Genomic DNA, 21144 nt, shown 5'->3' with positions numbered 1-21144 from the left:
GGGTAAACACGCTGAGGGGGAACAGTTCGCCGTTGCTTCTTAACAGCATTGCTCCCCTGCTGTTCTGGTGGTGCAGAGGGGCAAGCTTGCTGCCAGGAGTGAGCAGATGTTAGATGTCAGTTTTGAGTAACCTCTCTGTAATCATATTTAATTTAAAATTAATATCGCTAATGCACTAATGTTTTATGCATCCTGGTAGAGGGAATGTAGGCTGTTGGATCTTTGAGCACTTGTTAACTGTTTCTGGCTGCGAGTGACTGGTAGCTGTGTTATTAAATAATCTTAAATCTTAGTGGAAACTGACTGTGATAGACAGACATGTGGTGTGATTATGTGTCTTGTTCCTATAGGAAATCACACTACCAAAACAAAAGAAAAATCCAGGTCATCCGTAACTCTGCATGACAGCCCTAACTTGAGGAGGGATGTTAATGATGGGTGTTTTCCTCTCTCCTTCTGTTGGCATAGTAGGGCTTTGAATTGCCTCTGATGAACTGAGAAACTTTACCTGGAAAATACTAGGTCACTTGGAAATTCAAAAGTTCTAGTTAATGAGATATATAACGCAGAGCTGCCTTGCCAATCAGTTTATGAAGATAGAAGTGCAGTGAAGACACTTTAGATTCCTTTAGAGCAAGGAGTTTTTGCAGCTGCTGATACAACCTGTACTCAACATAGTCCTTCAGATCAAAGTTGATAAAAGGGAGAAACAGGTTCCATAATTTTTAAGGGCTCATTGTAATTTGAATTCAATTTTATATGCTGCTATCACTTTACACTTAATAGCTTTCCAGTAAATGGTTTAGTTGATGTATCAAAAATGTAGTTTGTCACTTTGTGTTAGTGCTTTAAGGAAGAATTTCTTTGCTGTTTTCAAGAGAAATAGGATGCAATGTGTCAGAATACCCGTTGGCTTTCCCCACCCTGCCCTGTTTTTTTCCTGTACAAACTGCATATACATAATGCTTTAAAAAATAAGCCAAATGTGATATTCTTTAATTCTTAATATCAAAACTTGGTGGCAGAATATTTTCCTGGTAGGAAATCTGTTTGCATATGCACACTTACATAACAGAGGGAAGGAGTAACTTTAATTTTCTATTAATTCTGTGTAAAAACTAAGATTAAGAACTAAACAGTTCTCAGGTCCTTTGAATATGAGAAGTTTGTATTTTCCACTGCTTGCTCTAAGAAGTAAAGCATTAACAACAAGAACGTCAAAGCTATAATAATTATAATAAGTTATTTGAAGTTCGACTTTGCATAGAATTCCTGTATGAATTTGGGTGCATGTTGGGGGTGGAGTGAATAGAATGACCACAGGCCATTCATTTTCTTAGTGTTGTAGCTTGTTCTGGAGCACAGGCTATAAACATGGCAACCTCACACGGAGCACTCTGCAGGATTTATTTACCTTATTTTAGAGTTTTCTTCTAGTAACGCTTTCCCCCAATGGTATGCTTCCATTCAGTTAGGAGCAAGTCTGGGGACCAGACTGGGTGTTAACTGCAAACTTCACCTGATTAATTAACAAGGGCAGAGAATTTATTTGAGATAGCTTGCAGAAAACTTGACAGTGTGGAACTAGACTTTTGTTGGTGTTGCAGGCTAGAGATTCTGCTGTCCGCAGGACTCTTTCATTGATGGCAGCTTCATTTAAATGTATCCCAAAATACAAAGCTCAGTAAGAGGTTCTGCCTTACAATCATTGCATTATAGCAATCTGCTTGTGTTGGAAGACCAGATGACTACATCAAATACACATTGATGTTACTGTGGGCCTGAGGAGGAAAAGAGCAGTAGCTTTTGACAATTGGTTGCTTGTTCTGACTGGGATTAAATTCTTGTTTGCTTCGGTGTTAAAAGGCATTCCTGAAAACACTCTGTAAACCCTGCTTTTAGAGAATGTAGGTTCTTGTCTTGTCTATCACATCAGTGTTATAAATACATGTCCTAAGTGAATTAATAGAGGAAGAGGAAATAGAACAGCTCTTAATTGGCTGGAGCTCAAAGGCTTTGTGGTGAAAAGTGAGCAGCTAACATGCAGCTTTGCTAACCCCCTGGGAGGCACAGCAGGCGCATCGGAAGGCAGGTGCTGGACCATCCGGGGCATACAGAGCCTTTCATCTTCTTCTACTGGTTTTAATAGTTTTTCTCATGATAATAAGCTTTAGAAAAAGCCACTGGAAACCTCTACAGGAAATCTTCAGTTTTTCTGTTTGCTTTGTATGCTCTACAGAAAGGTATAAATGTATAGGCTTGTTATACGGAGTAAGGACTGAAGGGCAGAGTGATAGCTCAGTGTATCACAGCCAGTATTGGTTGTTTATTTCCAGATATCATTGCTGTCTGTACACTTTGTACTTCTACAGGAAGAAGGTGAAAATCAGACTATGGTGGATTCAGTAAGGAATGTTGCGAATTAATTCACATTTCAGCTAAGGTACATTTTTGAAATGCTGATGTCAACAGCTGAAACATGGGAGTGGGCAGCATCAGCAAAGCCACAGCCATTGATGTTTTTAGATTAAAATAGCTTCTTGAACAGCAATGGGAGAAGATAGACTTACAAAAGAAAAACAGAAAATAAAGCAAAAAGGTTTTTTTCTCGACATCGGACACCACTTTGGTGTGTCTCTTCAGGTGATAGCAATGTTTGATGTGGGAGAAGAGGATGGAGGCTGTCTGATCATTACCACCGGGAAGTAAAAAGACAGCTGGGTTTTATGAAGGAAAGTAAGAAAGAAAAACATGTTTATCTGGCCAAAAGGTGATAACATGTTTATAACCATATATAGCTATGTAACTGCATAAAGAGCTTCTGCCCTGAGCCTGGTAGAACATACAGTTGGAATTTGTATCCGGGCTCAGAGATATAAATATGACCTTCTTTGCACAGTGAAGTGTCTCTGGTTGCACCGCAACCTGAGTCCATGCCTTCATATGCCACATTTGAGACCTTTGTCCACAAGTATTTGAGAGTGATACTTTGTCCTGGTTTCAACTGGGATAGAGCTAATTTTCTTCATAGTAACTGGTACAGTGCTGTGTTTTGGATTTAGTATGAGAATAATGTTGATAACACACCGATGTTTCAGTTGTTGCTAAGTAGTGCTTACGCTAAGTCAAGGACTTTTGAAGATTCACATGCTCAGTCAGTGAGAAGGTGCACAAGAAGCCGGGAGGGAGCAGAGCCAGGACAGCTGACCCAAACTGGCCAAAGGGATATTCCGTACCACAGAACGTCATGCTGAGTGTATAAACTGGGGGGAGTTGGCTGGGGGCCACCAGTCGCTGCTGGGGACTGGCTGGGCAGCGGTCAGCAGATGGTGAGCGATTGTGTTGTGCATCACCTTTTTTTCTGCCTTGGTTTTTATTCCTCTCTCTTTCTCTCTCCTTTTAATTACAATTGTAGTTACTATATTTTATTTTATTTCAATTATTAAATTGTTATCTCAACCCACAAGCTTTACCTTTTTCAGATTCTCCCACAGGGCAGGGGCGGGGAGTGAGCAAGCTCTATGGTACTTAGTTGCCGCCCGGGGTTAAACCACAACATGGGTCCTTAGGCACAAATTGTAAAGTACGAGGATATACACACTTATCAGGACCTTTGCTGAACTCTTGGGTTAACGAGGCCTTTGCATGCTCAACAGCACAGCTGTGTTTCATGCCAGAACAGTGGTTGGATTTTCTAGACATCTCTGCTATGGCTACCCTTTTAGCAGGAATGCTGTTGAAGCTACTTCTCCCAGCAAAGTTCTTTTCCAAGAAAACAAATAGATGGTTGGAAGCTTGCCTACTTAGATGAGTTTCACAATTTAAAAAATATTTATGTAGACCTTTTTTTGTGTTAAAGAGTCTGACTGTGAGCAGCTGTGGGGGAGACAGTCCTCCCGTTGAGTCATGAGGTTTGGAAAGGATCCCCTTGCTTTCTAAACTCCTCCTCAGAGAGCAGTCCAGGTGCAGCTGGATCCAATCCTAGTCTCAGACTTGGTCAGTGATTTTGAGTCTAAAAGATTGTATGTACAGCCACTCGTCAGAGTCAATGTTTGCCTGTCAGAGCCCATTTTAAGGACTTTCACTGAAACAGTTTTGCAAAGTTGAAAAAATAGGTGATTTATTAAGGCAACAGATATTACAAGTTCAGAATTGCCGTTGATAAATACACTTACTGCAAAAAATCGAGCTAGAGTTAGAAGTTCAGAACAAAATGAACAATTTTATCCTGGGTAACATCTGACTTGGTCGGAGGCACAGATCTTAACAAAGAGCATCCCTGCTTGAGGAAGAGAGAAGTCCAGGCCCGCTGATGCATCCAGTAATTAGAATTCTCATCCTCAAAAAAAAAAAAAAAGAAGATTCTAAAATGGCAGATGTTATGCTGATGGTGAGGTGGGACTAGGTGAATTGTTGTGTGCCGACTGGCCCTTAACAAGGTGCCGATTGGGGAAGGTCAGCTGGGCCTGATGGTTCAGCACAGAGCAGGGAGGACTCAGTCCAAATGCAGATTTATGATTACAGATACGCCAGAGTCTTCCTGGCCTTCACTGGAGCAACACGAGGCTGACATCACTTGGTTGGTTTGCCTGTTAGACCCCCTATGTTATCTGCTTTGCAAGATAGACACGTTGCTCAAGTTGGACCCCAGACTCCATTCTGAGCTGAATACAGGCGTCCATTGTTAGGTCAGGAGTGGAGGGGAAGCATAAGGCCACAGCCTCTGGTAAGGGGCTTCAAACAAAGCTGTCTTCTCAAGTGGAGTACTGCTGTTGCTGTGATGGTGTTGCTAAACCCAGCTTGTTGTAACTGTTCTGTGAAGTGTGCATAAACACTGGAAACTCTTAAACATATGGGTACTGGTAACATTTTTAGTGGCCCGTTTGATCTTGTTGCTTAGAAATGTTTACCTACTTCGCTTCTGTCTGATTTTTAAGTTTATTTTATATTTTCCTGCTACCAGGATCTATTAAATGGCAGCTCTACAGTTTCTGACAAAACAGTATTTCTTTTTTGTTTTTATTCAAGTTTTTATTTGATGCTTCTATTAAATTGTGATCTTAAGTTTACTGTTGGTTACTGGCTATGGACGTTGTTATAGTTTCTGCCCTAGAAATTTTTTGTAATGTTATTCATCAGAAGTGTGGAAAGGGAAAGGATTAGCTTTCTCTGTTTACTTGGCTGTTTATGCCTTCATTTTCTTTTATTACTTCTAACAAGGCTAAAAAATATATTTTGCACTCCCTGCAAGTAATTTGAGCATCCACAGGAGTGTAACAGCATATAAAGCTGGAATGTAAGCTAACTACTAAATTCCATTTGGGAATTACTTTATAACTATCTATTATAAGGGATGTAAATCATTGTATCTACCTACTAATACCAACCACTAACAGAGAAGGGCTTTTGATTTGATCTAATTTGTCAGTTCTTCTGTTCCTACCTTTTTTTTCTTCTTTTTTTTTTTTAAGCAATTGAAAGAAATCTGAGTTTTCTCTTTGGAAAAGTACCTGTTTACAGCTTCCTGTGCAAAACACCGGTTCCTAAATGTTTGGAGTGGTCTAACTGCAGACCTTCTAAAAATAAAAATAAAAAATGAAGGAACAGAGCTATGGAGTTATTTATAAAAATATCTTTTTATGGTCTGCTACGTTAAAATAATTATATAGACAAATTATTCCTGGGAGTGTTGTGGCAGGATAACAAGGAGAAACCTCTCTAATACTGCAACATTCAGATAGTCAAACCTAGGTTTACTCTAAATTATACTGGGACTAAGCCAGACATGGACATAAGACTAAGTAATTACTCTCTGTTACCGTCCTCTGTTGCCTTAGATTTGATCCTTAACATTTTCCTTCACCTCCATATAATAATCATTTCATTAAAAAGCCTGTTTGCTCAGTATGGGCAGGCAGATGGAATGAATCCTCTGTGTCTGGCTGAAGTCAAGTGCCGTTTTTCTTGGTCTGTGTTTTCTTGCTGGGGTGGCATCCTCTGTGCCGAGGTGACCAGGGCAGTGTCTGAGAGCAAACAAAAGGGGAAGGTTTCTGCCCACAGCTCTGCTGGGCTCAAAGCTGGGCCCACAGAGCTGCCCGGAGGCTGGAGCAGGTGGCTCTGGATCTGCAGCTAACAGTCTGCATTGCCAAGAAACGTTCTGCTTTTTGGATGATGGTGTTTGGGTAGCAGAAATTGCTGGCTGCGGCAAAATGCTTTTCAGGAGAGAGCAAAATTGCCCGGCTAGTACATAAGAATAGCGCAGTGAAGTTTTCAGGGAGGGGAAGAAAAAAGTGAGGCAAGGGAACAGGGGAGATGGTTGCTTTAGTTTTGCAGGTTGTTGGAATTCCTCATGGCTTGTGGTCAGACCCTAGGGAGGTCTTATCTGGGAAATGCACCCAGAAGGGTGGAGATGGAAACAGTTTGCTAGAGAGGTGGCTAAGTGGGAGATGGAAGGGATGCTGTGGAGAAGAACCAGCTTTCCCTGCCTGGTGCTTTTCAGCAGCTGCACAGCTGGTTCGTTTTCCAAAGTCTGTTTGATGGAGTGGATCTGCAGTGTGTTACCTGCTAAAAAACCAGCTGAAAAGCCAGGTGAGAGCCATCACTGGGAATTTCTCCACTGCTGATAATTCTGATTGACCTTTTTGCAAGCATCTCTCAGATGCTAATTCTAATCCCTGAGTGAATCAGATTTCCCAAGAACTGTCTATTAGCCAAGTTGTAAATGCCTTAAGGCATTTGAAATCTGCACAGCTAAGAAAACTCTGGGAAAGCAATACTCATAAAAATAACAAAAGTGTATCCTTGTATGTGTATAAAAACCTGTTGATACTGTGTTGGGGACATAGGGTTCTTTGTATTGTAAATAGGCATGTCCATTTTAAATGAAAATGTTGACAATTAGTTCTGGTTTTGAGGTGGCATCATCTTTTACCTGCGTGCTACAAGCCTGCCCCAGCGCTTTCAATCTGACAAGCTCTGTAAAAGAAAAGCCAGAGTTGGCTCTAACTTTGGTAAACTTGTAAGTGCTTCATCTGACTTTGCATCCTTATCTCTCTTCTGTTACCTCATTTCAGCTGAAATTTAAACAAGCTTTTTCTTGGCTGACAATTTGAAGAATCTGTTATTCCTAGAGGTGAGTTTGAGCAGGGTTGTTGGGGTTTTTTTTAGAGATACAAAAGCAGCTGTGTACATTAAGATACGCTCTTTCTAAGACCTTTGTAGGAAAAGATGCAGCAAGCCCATTTTCTTATCTAATGAGATATACTATAAGAATATTCTTGAAAGCAAACTCATTCTTGTTATCCTAAAAGTAAATTTTTTCAGCATTCCACAGAGCAAGATGCCTGTCCCAGAAGGCACGGCACAAGAGGAAATACCCATTCTGTGGGACAGATTAAAAATCCTGTCTCTGCTGACAAATTAATCCTTTCACCAAGACTGTTTTTGGGGAACAGATGGCACAGCTTTCGAATGTAGGCCTGCTTTGGCTTTTGATAAAGCACAAATACATTTTCATGCTATAATCACTCCCTATCAAAGTCTTACCTCTCTTTCGTTTGCAGACTTCCTTCTAGGTGTTGAATCCCATCTTCCGTTCTGAAAATAAAGTAGGTTGCACAGAACAGCAACTTTCAGACAACTAGACTTCATTGAAACTGGATTAAGATGTGAGATTTCCAATACTGTAAAACCTTAGACTCAGAGGAGATTTTTAGATCTGCTTCTCTTTGTAGGAGGGGAAGGAGAAGGTTTGACAAAGGTTTGCTGTGAAAAGCAAGGATTATCTGCGTGTTCAGAGCAGTCCCCAGAAAGTGCAGCAGGCAGGGGTCCGCTGCTTTTCTTCGTCCTCATCTCCTCAGCGCTTCCCGTTGCTTGTTTGCAGCGAGGGGTCACTGTTACTGAAATCATGCTTTTGGATAGAGGAGGGGGAGGCTTAATTTCAGCCTGCTTTGAATGTCAGCGTTTTTAGCATCTATTTTTATGGCTCAGAAAACCAACACGGATGTAAATCCAGGTGCTTCCCTAGATACGTGGAGTTCTGCATTCTCAGCTACCTGGTGGAGAGTCAGATGACCTCGGTGACATACAGTGTGAGAAGGGCTTTGCCCCCTGTGATCATCCCTGACTTGCAGGGGCTGAATAACAGCTTCACTCCTACCTGCACTTGGAGGAGCAGGGGAAGGTGGGGAGCTATGGGGAGGAAGAATTCAGGTGAGAGACTTCAAAGGAGTAGTGAGCAGCAGTCAAGTGGAGGATGCGCACTTGCTCAACTGAGGCTGGATGGAAGGTCTCCCAGGTGAAGCCCTGCTGTAGTGGTGGATTTCACCAGCTGGGCTCTCATAAAAGAGGTTCTTGGTAGTCAGTTGCCTCAGTTCTCAGCACAGCTCTCACCTTGGTCATTGGTAGTGTTTGTCAGGCTGCTTAGATCTAGTGCCAGCTGTTCTGGGACCCTGAGCAGAGGCAGGAAATGAAAGATCATCAGGTTGATAAAGACAGAAAGAACAACAGGCATGTGAAACAAAACTTTTGATTACTTAGGTTCTTTTTTTTTTTTTTTTTTTAACAGTGCTGTAAGGCAAGTGAGTTTTGAAGGAAAGCCATATGAATGCTGTGTTGCTCTTGCTTCTTCAAGATCATCAGAACATGCATACTAATGTTGTAACTACTGCTTTGCTAGAAGAGGCCTCTTGGTTACTTTTTTAAACTTTGATTTGGACAGAGGAAGGGGTTAAAAACACTGTGGATTTTGAATAAGCTGCAGGGGTAAAATGTGGGTGTTGCAGGGCAGTTCTTGTAGTGCCCTATGGAGTAGCAGGGATAAGGTAGTATTCACTGCATGGTCCATATTGAGATACTGAGACAGGAAAGCTGTGTCTCAGGAAAATTAGAAAATATTTTTTTTTATTTTATTTTTTTTCTCTGCAGAAAAGCTAAATATATCCTGAATGCTCCCAAGTGTCATAAGTACCTTCCCTGGCTGAAACTATTGCTAAGTGTAGGGATATTATGGCAGAATGGGTGATAGATGTGTTGCAGGGGTTGTTTGTTTAATGTAACTTGGGCTTCCAGAAGATGGTGCTAAATCTGAGCCATGTGCCTTGAAGCTGCTTTTTGTATTAAGCCTGTTGTTGCATGATAATCTAAATTGGTGCTGGGACTAGCAGAGAAACAATGAAAATCCTTTCAGTATAAGCAAAGACAAATTACTGAATTAATGAGAGAGAAGGTGTTTCTGTAGCTCAAATGGGCACTTGTAAGATGATTGTAGGCGGTTGTTAGGGCTCCTTATGTCTTATTTTCCTACTCGTGTGGGATTTCTTATAAAAACAGTACAGAGATTTAACAGCAGATATTTCCAAAATGGCCTTGGTGATTCACTTTAAAAAGGGAAATACCTTATGTGTAGTTATTACAAACTTGGTCTGAATACTGGTTCATTTTTGGCAATCTTGGTTGTGCAAGATCTGCAAACTCAGTAGACTGTGACAAGCCCTGCTTTTTTTTCCCTGCTTTCCCTCAGTTTTAAACATTTCTTAAATGTCCTTAGATAGTTTATTCTGAAATTGCAGATTGTTACTCCGTAATTAATTAATTGCTCAGTTTGTTTCCCTTGGAGAATCAGACAGGAGCTGACATCATTCATATGCAGAGAACTTCTAGGTGTGCTTGTTAGAGATAGAAAAACATATAAATCAATATGGAAAACATAAATAACTATCTATAGTATGTGTCCTTGCTGAACAGCAGCAAACATGTACCTGCTCGCTTTTTCCTGCTACTCCAGACAAACAGCACCTAGAGAGGTAACTGTTCTTGCCCTCTCCTTCACGGGCTGGGTAAGATCAGCACGTGGGGAGAACTGTGCATACTGGGGATGTTGGTTCATCTAGTGATACTTAGAGAGGCCCCAAAATTCATTTTTAGGCATTGCAGCTACTGGCTTCCCCCATGATTTTTCTTTGTTCTGTTGCCTTCCCCCCAGTCCTTCTCCAGAAACTGTGTGGAGGGAGCTGCAGCACGTGTTAAACAAAGACTTCAGGAGGTAACAGTTCTCTTCTGATGAGGGAAAGACTGTAACACTGTATTACTGTTGAAAAGCATACTGCAAAATATGTTTTAATTAGAGTGTAGTTTGCTGCAGTGTAATTAAGAGTAAAAAGCTTACACTTTGTGGAGCTGTGCATTTTATTATTGTGCTTTCTTTTAGCACAATATTTCTTAGCATTGCCTTAGAAGGAAAGAGAATATGGGAGACCACAGCATTCATAGTTACAATCTGCAGCAATAATTTTTTTGAAGACTGCTTATGAATTTGACTTGAATAATTTTCAATAGCATCTCGTGCCAGAGGAATATAATACTTCAGTTTTAGTAGTGCATGGCACTTCAAGAAGAGGGCAGAGAGAGTTGAGCTGGCTATGTTCTCGATTGGGATAAATAGCTTTCTACTAATAAATGCAAACTAATGGGGACTTTAATGTTGAAGGAGCATTACATTATTTTTACTGTTGAAATAACAAACCAAAACTAGCAAATCTTCTGTGATGTATATAAGTGAAGACAAAACAGTGTCAAACGTGATTTTTGGCTACCTGCATTTTGATTCATTTTTTTACAACACTTTGGTATGGCAAGTAAAAAGTAAAAAAAAAAAGAAATAAATCAACTACATGTCAAAGACTAATTGCATACTAATTGCATCAGGAAGTCTCCTAATGACATCTTTTTGTAGATTTCCTTTTTCAGGGTTACTTTTTCATGAGAAAAATATTTTTATTTCTTGCTCTTTCCCTTTCCACCCACGTTACAATTTTCCAAAGAACAGAAGTTATGGTTCCTGATGAGATTTTCATTTGCATATGCAACCCTGGGGAAGGTCAGATACTTTCCCGTCACCTCATATACTGATGATGATACCAATTCCTTACACATAACCAGTCACACATAAATTTGAGCTTAAGTTGCAGGAACAGTCACTCAACATCACAAGAGATTGCTTATCTGTAACAGCTAACTCCAGAAACTGCAGTGTAGGTAGGTTCAGTCATTTGCCTCTCTCAAAAGTAAAAAATGCGGTATTGCTATTCCTGTCTCTCTTTCCCACTCCTCGTGTCTGGCTGCTTAGTTTTCCAGCTCAGTTATGCTGCTACATTAGTCCCTAAAGCTCTGTTGCAAACTAGGTAATTGAAATTTCCACTCTTAACAGTGGCAACTTCTCTGCTATTAGAGACTGGAGGTACACTTAACAGAGGAAGTACTTCTTTAAACTGGATATATATTTTCTGGTTTATACCAACTGGTATTTTTAAACTGAATATATTGGTGTTTTTATCACAATTAACACTCTGTGTCTTAAATTCTCATGAGTTTTCACTCCCAGAGTCCATGCCTTGAACTGAGTCGAAGAGATGTAGTGCACTGTGGCCAGCTGCTGCTCCCAGGTGTTTTGCATTAGGAAGCAAATAGAGCTGAGGGAGAAAGGGTGTTTCACAGCTAAATGCTGTTCACAAGCCTTTGGCCCAGTTCCCAAACATAGCTGTGATTGCATTAGAGGTTATTTAGCCAGATGTCCTGCCGCATGTGTGTTTGAGTTGCAGAAATCGGTAGAATGGCTTTCTTTAGCTTTTGTGTGGTTAGATTAATTAGCCAAGAGATGCATGTACTGGTGTATAAGAGTAGTATGCTGTCCTCCTTCCAGTATCTCAAAGTTAAAGTTGTGATGCAGTTAATTCAGGTGACATCCCTCCTATTCCAGCTCTCACTGATGTTCGAGAGGGCAGTCTCGATGGTTTGTCCCACAGTTCAAGCCTGCTTTTAGCTGCAGTGGTTGCTGACTTCATTTCTTCTCCAGTGGTAGGGTAGAGGTCATTTCCAAGCACCTTGAAAGGGGCACAGTGATATGGCTGTAGGGCACAAGCTAGGGGTTTAGTAACTTCGCTGAAACTGGAGACTTAAATTTGGAAACAAAGGAAGAAAGTTAACTCAGCCCTTCATGCTTCCCAATGAATCTACCTGGAGCTTGTATAGAAAGAGTTCATTATTTGGAACTCAGTTCAACTCCATGGCTCACTGGCTTTTGCTTTTCTTATATTTCACATATTTTTGCAGGTGATTTTAATGGGTAGGCTGAATTAACAGACAATCTAAAAAAGGAAAAAAAAGCTTCTGTATATAGAAATTCTTTCAGTGGATCATGAATTGTAAAATCAAAGTCTAAAGCATGATAGAATTAAATACCTTAAAGATCTTACTCCAATAAACGTAATTTAATATAATAAATATTTTAACTTAATATATTTAATATATCTAAATATTTTAACATGTATTAATTGCTGAACGCATTGTTTCCTCCATAAGTAAAGCAGATACCCAAATTCAAAACAAAAGAAATTAAGTAACCTTCAAATACAGGCTGGGTGCACGCCAGCACCTGGGGGGTGTTGGATGACAGGTATCTAGATACTGATTGCAAAGTTACTTACCAAGTGGCTAAAAGATTAGTTCTTTAAATATATCCCTCTGAAGAAACAACACAGTTTTATATTCAAGGCTATGGATTATTACTGTGGACTGTTCCAGTTGGTGTGTTTCAGGGTCTTTTGTGGAAAGCCAGATCATACACTGTATGTTGTCTCCCTACTACTAGGCAGTGCGTTACCCCGTTTTGCAGGTGTAGGTGCCCCACGTAGATGGGGTGAGAACTGGTGAGCTGGGCTGTGTCCTGCTCCGCTCCGGGAAAAGTCTCTTTGCTGTGCTGAAGAAACAAGACAAGTTCCTGCGTGTGTCCTAGCTCTAGGTGGCTGTTTGGCATTCCTGCACTTCAAGTATCTACCTGTTTTTTAAACAATACTTGTGTTCAAGGTGTTTTGCCATTTAGTTTAGGTTTCTGACTGCCTTTGATGCCTGAAGATTTACAATACAGAAATTTCTCAGTGTTGGAAACTCCCAGAATGATTTATTTTATTTTCTTTAAATCTTGAAAAGTGCTTGTTCCAGGTAGAAAGCTAGGGCAAGACCAGCATCTTTGAAACATGCAGTTTCATTTTACAGATTAATTCTTTATTTAACCTAACAGCATATTCCTATCCAAACAGTCAAGCTTGTGATTCTTTAAAAACAAATAAATCATGTGAACGTGGTGAACAGTGCTTGGCATACTGAATGGGCAGAGGCCTCTTGCATTTGTAGCTTTCCTGCCTTGTCAAAGGAAATTGGCTTGCAGACTCTGAAATGTTTTGGCCTTTAGGAGGATGAGCTGTAAAGCTCACCAGAGGGAGAATTGGTCCTTGTCATCTCTCCCCACATTGTTTTCCACTTCTCCCAACTATTATATTTCACATTCCAGGTCTTGGTCCAGCCCACACACAATTTTTGTAACCAGCTTAGTCAGGGACATGATTTCCCTCCCTACTTCTGCCTGTTACACTTAGTTCATAGCAGTAATGCCTGCTTTGTGGGAGTTGCTTCAATAAAACTGTTCCTCTCCTCGTGCAAGGGGACTAGCTGTAGAAGCAGAGGACTTTTGTGTTGGGAGTAGTTGCATCTTCCACGCGTGGGTGGACTGCTCGAAGTACGCAGGTCTGATCAAAGCTGTTTGTCTTCTCTGTTTTGACATCGCCGTGTTGAAATGTCTTGATGGTTCTCACCAATGTCTCTGGAAAGGACGAGCTTGGGAGTGCAACCATGCAGGTTCATCCCTGTCCCAGGGCGTAGGGGATTCCACACTGCATCTGTGTGCACCGCCTTCAGTGTGGTGCTGGAGGCTGGTGGCACTGTCAGTTGCAGCAGTGTCTCAGCTGGAGTTGAAACAGCCATTCAGGTTTAAAAAAAATTAAAAATCTTCCATACTTGGGCAAGCTGCGTTGTTGTTGCTGTCTTTTAACAACATGAATGTCAACAGTTAACTTTTGCTATATGGTATATAATTACGAAGCAAAGGAGTGACCTCAGTCACACATATTTTATTTGAGATTATTAAGAGTGCCATTCTGGTTATGATTCAGCAGTAAGACTTCACTGAAACCATGCCCACTGTTTTAAGTTACACTGTGGACTCTGAACTGCTGCAGAGCACTTCTGCCTTCGGGCACCACGATGTCGAGATTTTTCAAGTGGCTGTTTTTTGTGGGAGAGGACAGGGCTTATTGTAAGAGTTGCATGAAGCGCTTCAGAAACACTGCAGTTTTTTTCCCTTTCTTTCCTTCCCCCTCCCCTTTTTCCTTGAGCTATTTAAACCCCAATAAACAAAAAGCTGTAACTATGGGCAATGCCTTAATGCCTTTGGCAATGTTCGTGCTTTCTGTAAGGATGGCTCCATCTTTCACCTAGAAATGGCTAAGCAAGGGGGTTTTCTTCAGACGCACAGCTCTGCTGCCAGATCACACAGAAGCAGATCACCGTGACAGTGCCTTTGACCAGATAAATCTTGCATCCTAACCTTTCTTAAAACCAGCTGCCTGTGTCCCTGCTGCAGGTGCGGCTGTGGAGGCACGCCGGAGTGCGGAGGGGCTGGCCGGGAGCACCGTACAGCATGCTGGTGCCATCTGATGGTAAGCCTTCGCAGCAGGTTTTCCCCCTTCCCGTCAATGTCAACAAGCTTTTCGTTTATTTTGTGGGAGTAGCATGAGATGACATTAGTTCCAGGTTATATATACATATATATATAGCAGAAATATAAGTCTTATATTCATTAAAGAAATCTAGAATGGTTTGTGTGCGTTTCTTTATTCATCCTGTGGTTTAGAAACAGCTTTTGAACTAAACTGCAACTCAGGATATGATTTTCACGCTTATTTTCCTTTTTTTTTGTCCCCTAGAAGTAACTATTAATTACAGACATGGTCTTCCTGTGATAACTCTTACACTCCCCTCAAGAAGTGAACGCTGTCAGTTTGCCGTTAAGCCAATGATGACCACTGTAGGGGCATTCCTGCAGGATGTGCAAAAAGAAGATAAAGGAATTGAGAGGCTGGAAGTCTTTACAACAGGTATCTTACATTTCTCAAAATTAATATATGCCTTTTCAAATGGACTGTACTTCTCTCCTGAAGCATGAGCTCAGTCATCCATCAGGTTTAGCATTGATGCTGTTGGGATAGCTCTTGAACGCTTCTGAGGTTTATTGGTGTTTCAAATTTCTTATGAGTCTTCTTCAATAGGCTGTTTAAAAATGCAGAATTGGACATGTTACTGTAATCGTCCTTGTATCCCAGTAGTGTTCTCTATTATCTTTTCCAGGTAGCTTCTCTTTGTAATGCTGTCTTTAATTAAGTGTCTCTCCTGGTTTCTTTGGTATCTTCTTCTTCCTTTTCCTCTATGATCCTTCTTAAAGACAACCAGTCGAGCTCTTGAATGTGATCTGCCTCTGCCAGTTGTTCAGTGTTTTCTGGAGCTGGAAGAATCCATTTGCCTTACTACAAACTTGAACTCATACGGAAAACTTACTAAGAGCTAAGCAATCATATAACGTGGGCAATGATAAAGGGCAGCTTTTTGAGACATTGGCGAGGTTTCATTCATCAGCTGGAGTACAGTACTTTGGGGTGCTTGGGTTGAAGGGAAGAAGCTGTACTGATATGGTCTTTCCTCCTTGTGGCACACTGTTTATCCCATTGTCCCAAGTCTTCAGGTAATTTTCTCAATCTCTGCTCATTGTTTTAATGGGTTTTCTCTCTTTGGTCTGCCTGTTGATAAGAGCTAACATCCAGTTAGTTAAACTGCTTTTCCATTTTATTTCCAGGGCACTTGGTTTGTGGTTTGGCAGTGCTTTGTAGTTTTTCCACAGCAGTTCTAAGAGTCTTGCCACCCCTGTCCTCATCCTAGAGAAGGACTTCTCAAAAGTAGAAACGAGAGGTAGCTTTCTTGTCTCAATCTTGTAGAATAGGTACTTGAATTTGGCTAACTAAAAGCATCTATGTATTCGCTTCCCTTCTGACCCTTCTAAAAAGAAAGGAAAAAAAAATCTATATGCCTATAGAAAGGTTGATTTTCTATAAGGTAACACATAAACAGAATAAAGGATGGAGTCAAGGAAAGTTGGTCCGAAGTTTCATTGCTGGGTGCATTCATAACATTCCCTTTTCTTGGTGGTTGATATTGCAGAGGTTCTGCAAGTACTTTTAAAGGAACTGAAAATAGATTTATGCTTCTAGAAGACTGGGAAGCCACAGATCTAGGAGAAGCTGCTTTAGTTGCCTTCAGGAGCACATTTAGTAAACCAGGAAAATACCCCATAGAGCAATACATTTATATCCTCTAGAGCAATGGAGATGTGATCTGTGTGGATCCCAGTATGTGCATGAGCTTCATGTGCACAGGGACTTCAGCATTTTTTGGCGTTTTGTTTTGGTTTTTTTTTTAATGCTGCGTCCACTAGGCAGCACAGGTAGAAAATTCACTTGAAAAAGATAATTTCATAACAGACTCTTGTATCTTTGGAAGCTCCTGTAATAAATGGTCATTGTCAGCAGCTGGCCTTCCCCTTAACATGGAAGTTTTCACTAAAAAGGATTTCTGACTGGGCTGAGGCAGAACATGCACAGGCAAACGATTAACCTCTAGGTACTGCTGTTGTGCAGAGACATCCATGACAGAAGTATTTGATTCACTGCTGAATCGCATTCTTCTGCGGTATGTCAGCAAAAGCTGTCTGCTAGTTCTGCTTCAGTGCAAGCATCTGTCACTTGTGAAGTATAAGATATTTTCTGTAAGAAACCTACAAGTCTGGCATTTTTGGTACGGACAGGCAGCAGGTTCCAAAGTGGAAAGAAATTTGGGCCGTTTTCACCTATTATCTTCTGTTAAAAACCCCGTCCTTTCCCCCGATCCCAATTTTGGAATAGAAACATTGTGGCTTTAATGAAAACAATGACCATGAAACCATTCTCTGCTCTGTATTTTTCAAGCTCTGCTCTGTATTTTTCAAGTGCCAGGCAATTGTAACCTTAGAGAACAGCTTAGATGTTTAATTTATTAGGAAACTGATACTGTAAAGAGAAACCATTGGTCAAGTACCAAGAGTTGAATTTAAGCATTTATTATTAAAGAAGAATTATGAAGACTTGATTTAGTGCAGACACTTCTTCTCTGTCATTTAGCCATTAAATGAAACCCAACCTTAACTGAAAGTATTAGGGCTGTGTATGACAACGCACTTTCATTTTCTGTGGGTTTGATTTTGGTCCTGCAAAACTTCTGTACTTGTGCATAGGCCTTTTGCTGAAAGCCGGTGCAAAACTTTCTAAAATAAAACACCTCCCCCCAAGACTTTTCTGCTTTTCAGTTAATAAAAGGTTGGACAGGTTATTAAATCAGTGTTGTATCACACCCAGAACAAACAGCTTGCCTGGCACATCTTTCGAAAAGCATTTTTTGTTTAAATGTCACTTCACAAATGTCACCTTAATAATTTACATGCAAATGAGCTTTCATGTTCTATTACCCTGTTTAAAAAAAAAAAAAGAAGGAAAAAAAGCAATGAGTGGATGGGCACATTAAAATTTCTGATTTTGCACTGGAAGCGATAGCCCACCAGACAGGGTGGCCCGAGGTGCCAGCTGGTGTGTTGGCTCCCAGGGTCCAGTAGTCTCAGCCTCAGCAGATGGGGACCCCAGGACAGAGTTCCAGTGAATGCCTAACTGCAGGTGTGGGGTTGTCTATGGTGCCTTTCTGTAGCGGGCCCATGGGCACAGATGTGCTGTGACAAATATTTGCGTACAAAAATCTTCATATTTTGTAGCCTGATCACTATTCATCTCGGGAGTAAAGCCACCGTTTCCTGCCACTGCCCACACCTTGGCGGGGGCAGGAGAAGATGCCCTTTTTATATACAGCAAATGAAGACCAGGTCAAACGGGTACCATGGAGCAGCTGCTCTGTGGCTTTTGAACCCACCCCCCATGCCACCACAATGGTGTGTGGCTCTGGGGGTTCTTGGGCCATCTGAAGTCCCGGGGGGGGCTGGTTTTATTGGGTGGCTCTGGGATCTGCTGGACTTGGGCCAGTGAGAGCTCCAGGGATCCACTGTTATGTGTTGCTGCTAATGACTCCTAGAGCTGTTTTTCAGTTTCTTCAGCTCCCCATGGGATGTGATGTGTTCCTTTGCCTCCTAGCTGGAATGAGGTGGAGTGGATGGTGAAATGAGGAGATATGAAAGCCAGAAGGCAGAACGAGCAATAAGATACTAAAGAGAAGAGGTTATTTACAAACTTCAGGCCCCTTTAAACAGGGAAACAAAAAGCAGAGATGGGACGAAACAGATCTTTTACATTTCAACAGAAGTTTTAGATTACATCTGCCCTTGTGTATTGAATGTAAAATAGGAAGGGAAGCATTTCTCATTGGATGCAGTTGTTTCTTCTGTTATCAAGACATCAGAAATGTTGCTGGATTACTACTGATCTCGCAAGATCTGCTATGTTGAGAATGCCCTGGGAAGGGCTGCTGTGTGTCCATGCTTTTGGATATCAGCTTTTTCATATATTGAAGTTGTGGTTCATCTACTAGTGGCAAATCTCTTCTAAGCCCTAGGCAGACACAAATACTGCCTTTTGGCTGAAAGCGCCCTTGGCAAAGAAAAGTGGTAGAGAGGGAATGAAAAGAAGGAACAAATATAAAAGCAGGATAAAATCTTCAACACCTAGCTTTCCTGATTGAATGTCCCAGTTACCCCTTTGTCTCTGAATTTAAGTCATGGAAAATAGATATTTATTTCTTTTTTCTCAGTCTGTTCTCTTGTGTTGCTGATGAGGTAGCATTAACGTATATTTTTGCATTAAAAAGAGAAGTAGAAAAGGGGTTTCCAGAGCTTTTTAGACTAATGCTTCTGTGGCTCCTGGTCTGCCTTGTACTGAACAGTCTAGCTATCTACTTCTTAACTCCTAGTCACAACTGATCGTGAAACAGATTTCAAGTACAAGTAAAAACATCTGAACACCACTACTGACAAGAATTGCTCCTTTTGACTAGAAGAGCCTGTTTAAGGAAATACATAAATCTATAACTGAAGATGAGGTCTTTGAAGGTCTTCTAAGTTTCCAAAACCCATTGTCCTAGTGAAGATGCAAACTTGTGTGTAGATGGAGAAACAAAAATGCCTATCTTTACCTTGCAATTTGTTGCTGTTTTATGCAAGACTTCTTTTTCTTCTGTCCTTCCCTTTGCAGTGGGCCAATTCGAGTCATAATCGTAACAGAAGAAAATGCGAGTCTGCTCGTAGTAGTGGCAAGTCCAAATGACGCTGCTAGGAAGGCATTCAAGCACACTGTGTTGATGTGTTCCTCCTTACTGTTTAGCGTCAGTTACCAGGTTTACTAAAAATACAGTTCCCTTCCACACATCATTAAAAAAGAACTGTAGCACTTTTCCAAAGGGGTATTGGCTAATGTTTAAGATTCCTTATGACAAATGATTTAGAACTTAAATCTTTCTTCTGCAGATGGTAGCAAGGTTTCGGGTGCAGCCTTGATGGAGGTCTTACTGATGAATGACTTCAAACTTGTTATCAATGACACAACGTACAGTGTGTCACCTCCTGTAAAAGGTAAGAGCAACGCTTAATAACTATCTCACTTCAGCCAGTGAAAGGCATGGGAAGGCTCAGAAAACTGGAACCCATCCAAAGACAGACATTTATCTTTGGGTTTTTTTACCATGGGATAGGCCTGCTTTTGGGGATTGGAGGTGGGGAGAGAATGAAGAAGAGTAGGTTCCTGAAGTGTTTTATATGACAAACATTTTCTTTTCAGATAAGCTGAGTAGTGAGCATGCTACTGAAATGGAAGATATCAAATCTTTGGTCCACAGATTGTTTGTGGCTCTACATTTAGAAGATCACCAGATCAGGAAAGAGAGAGAATTGCTACAGAAAGTGGACCATCTGAAAGAAGAGCTGCTGCCTCTTGAACAGGTTGGAAAGTGGGGTTACTTTTTAAAAAAAATTCAAAAGCATTTCCTTTCATCAAGAGTAAGTCCTGTGATAGAACAAAATCAGCATGAATGGCTAGGGTGTGTCTGTTTTGTTTGTTATGTCAACAATGGTCAATTCAAATGTAATTCAAATTATTTTCAATTCAGTTCTTCTCCTTCCTGATACACATATTCCCTGGGAAGAAACCACAACACCTGGAGAAAGCTGTCATGATCAGGCCTCAGTGTGGCTAGTATTGGGCTTGAAAGTCCACTCAGTCCCCTGTTGCTGTATGAGTTCTGAATACCCATTATGGAAAAAACAATAGTGAGGTACAAATCATCTGTAGCTTAGGCTAGGGCTTTCTCTGTCCCTGATTGGATTAATGGTTGCCAGAACCCAAGAAGGGAAGGTATGAAAGTTGATCCGGGGCAGGCTAAGCTAACCCAGCATAAGGGGAGGAAGCCAGAAAGAGCCTGGCAAAGTGGACAGACTTTTCCTTGGCTTCAGACCTGCTTTGTGAGGACCAGCCTCAGCGTTAAACAGAGCTGCCTTGAAACGGAAATCCAGTAGACATAAATCCCTAGTAGTGGGGACATTAAAAGCAGGATTTCTTGGTGCACAACAGACAGGAGATCTGGTTGCCCTTGGATTTCAGTCTTTTTCTTTCTCAGCAGGGTAAGTCGGTAAGAAGTCAGTAAAAGATCCTGAAAAAGGATCTAGGCCAGCAGAAAACATAGTTAGGGAGCTGCCCACCAGCAGAGTACTCATGTTTGCCTGAACAGGTTTCTCTGTGTCTTTTCCTTAGATGAAAGCCAGAATCACTGTCAGCGCTGATGCAAAGACCTCCAGGCTTCTGTGGGTTGGCCTAGCTCTGATGTCAACACAGGGGGGAGCGCTGGCATGGCTCACATGGTGGGTCTATTCCTGGGACATCATGGAGCCAGTCACATACTTCATTACTTATGGGAGTGCCATGGCTTTCTATGCCTACTTTGTTCTTACTAAGCAGGTAAGCCCTCGTTTTGTAAACGTCTGGAGTATTGTAAAGAAGGAAAACAGACTCTGAAAATCACAGTGTTTGGGCTCTGATGAAAATACAGTTCTGTAAGTAGCCTTGCTGTCAGACAGGGTCTTGTTTGATCCCCAGTAGTGCTGGACACAAGCATTACATTGTGCAAAATCAAGCCAGGTACTGTTACACATGAACTGCAGAGCAGCTACCGAGCATAACTACG

General features: G+C 41.2%; 1 protein-coding gene across 1 annotated transcript in view; it reads left to right on the top strand.

Annotated features, from left to right (window-relative positions):
- Window positions 1-21144, top strand: part of MCUB (mitochondrial calcium uniporter dominant negative subunit beta) — a 52807-nt gene that overhangs the window by 29194 nt on the left and 2469 nt on the right. Inside the window, exons 2-6 of the mRNA XM_040597755.1 lie at window positions 14474-14549; window positions 14817-14987; window positions 19436-19540; window positions 19746-19906; window positions 20715-20918. Of these exons, the coding sequence (XP_040453689.1) occupies window positions 14474-14549; window positions 14817-14987; window positions 19436-19540; window positions 19746-19906; window positions 20715-20918 (717 nt within the window). The remainder of the gene's footprint in view (window positions 1-14473; window positions 14550-14816; window positions 14988-19435; window positions 19541-19745; window positions 19907-20714; window positions 20919-21144) is intronic.

The sequence above is a fragment of the Falco naumanni genome, chromosome 1 (genome assembly GCF_017639655.2).
Source record: "Falco naumanni isolate bFalNau1 chromosome 1, bFalNau1.pat, whole genome shotgun sequence".
In the NCBI taxonomy this organism is placed as follows: Eukaryota; Metazoa; Chordata; class Aves; order Falconiformes; family Falconidae; genus Falco; species Falco naumanni.
The sequence above is the reverse complement of the archived record's forward strand: the minus strand, read 5'-3'. Positions and strand labels throughout refer to the sequence as shown.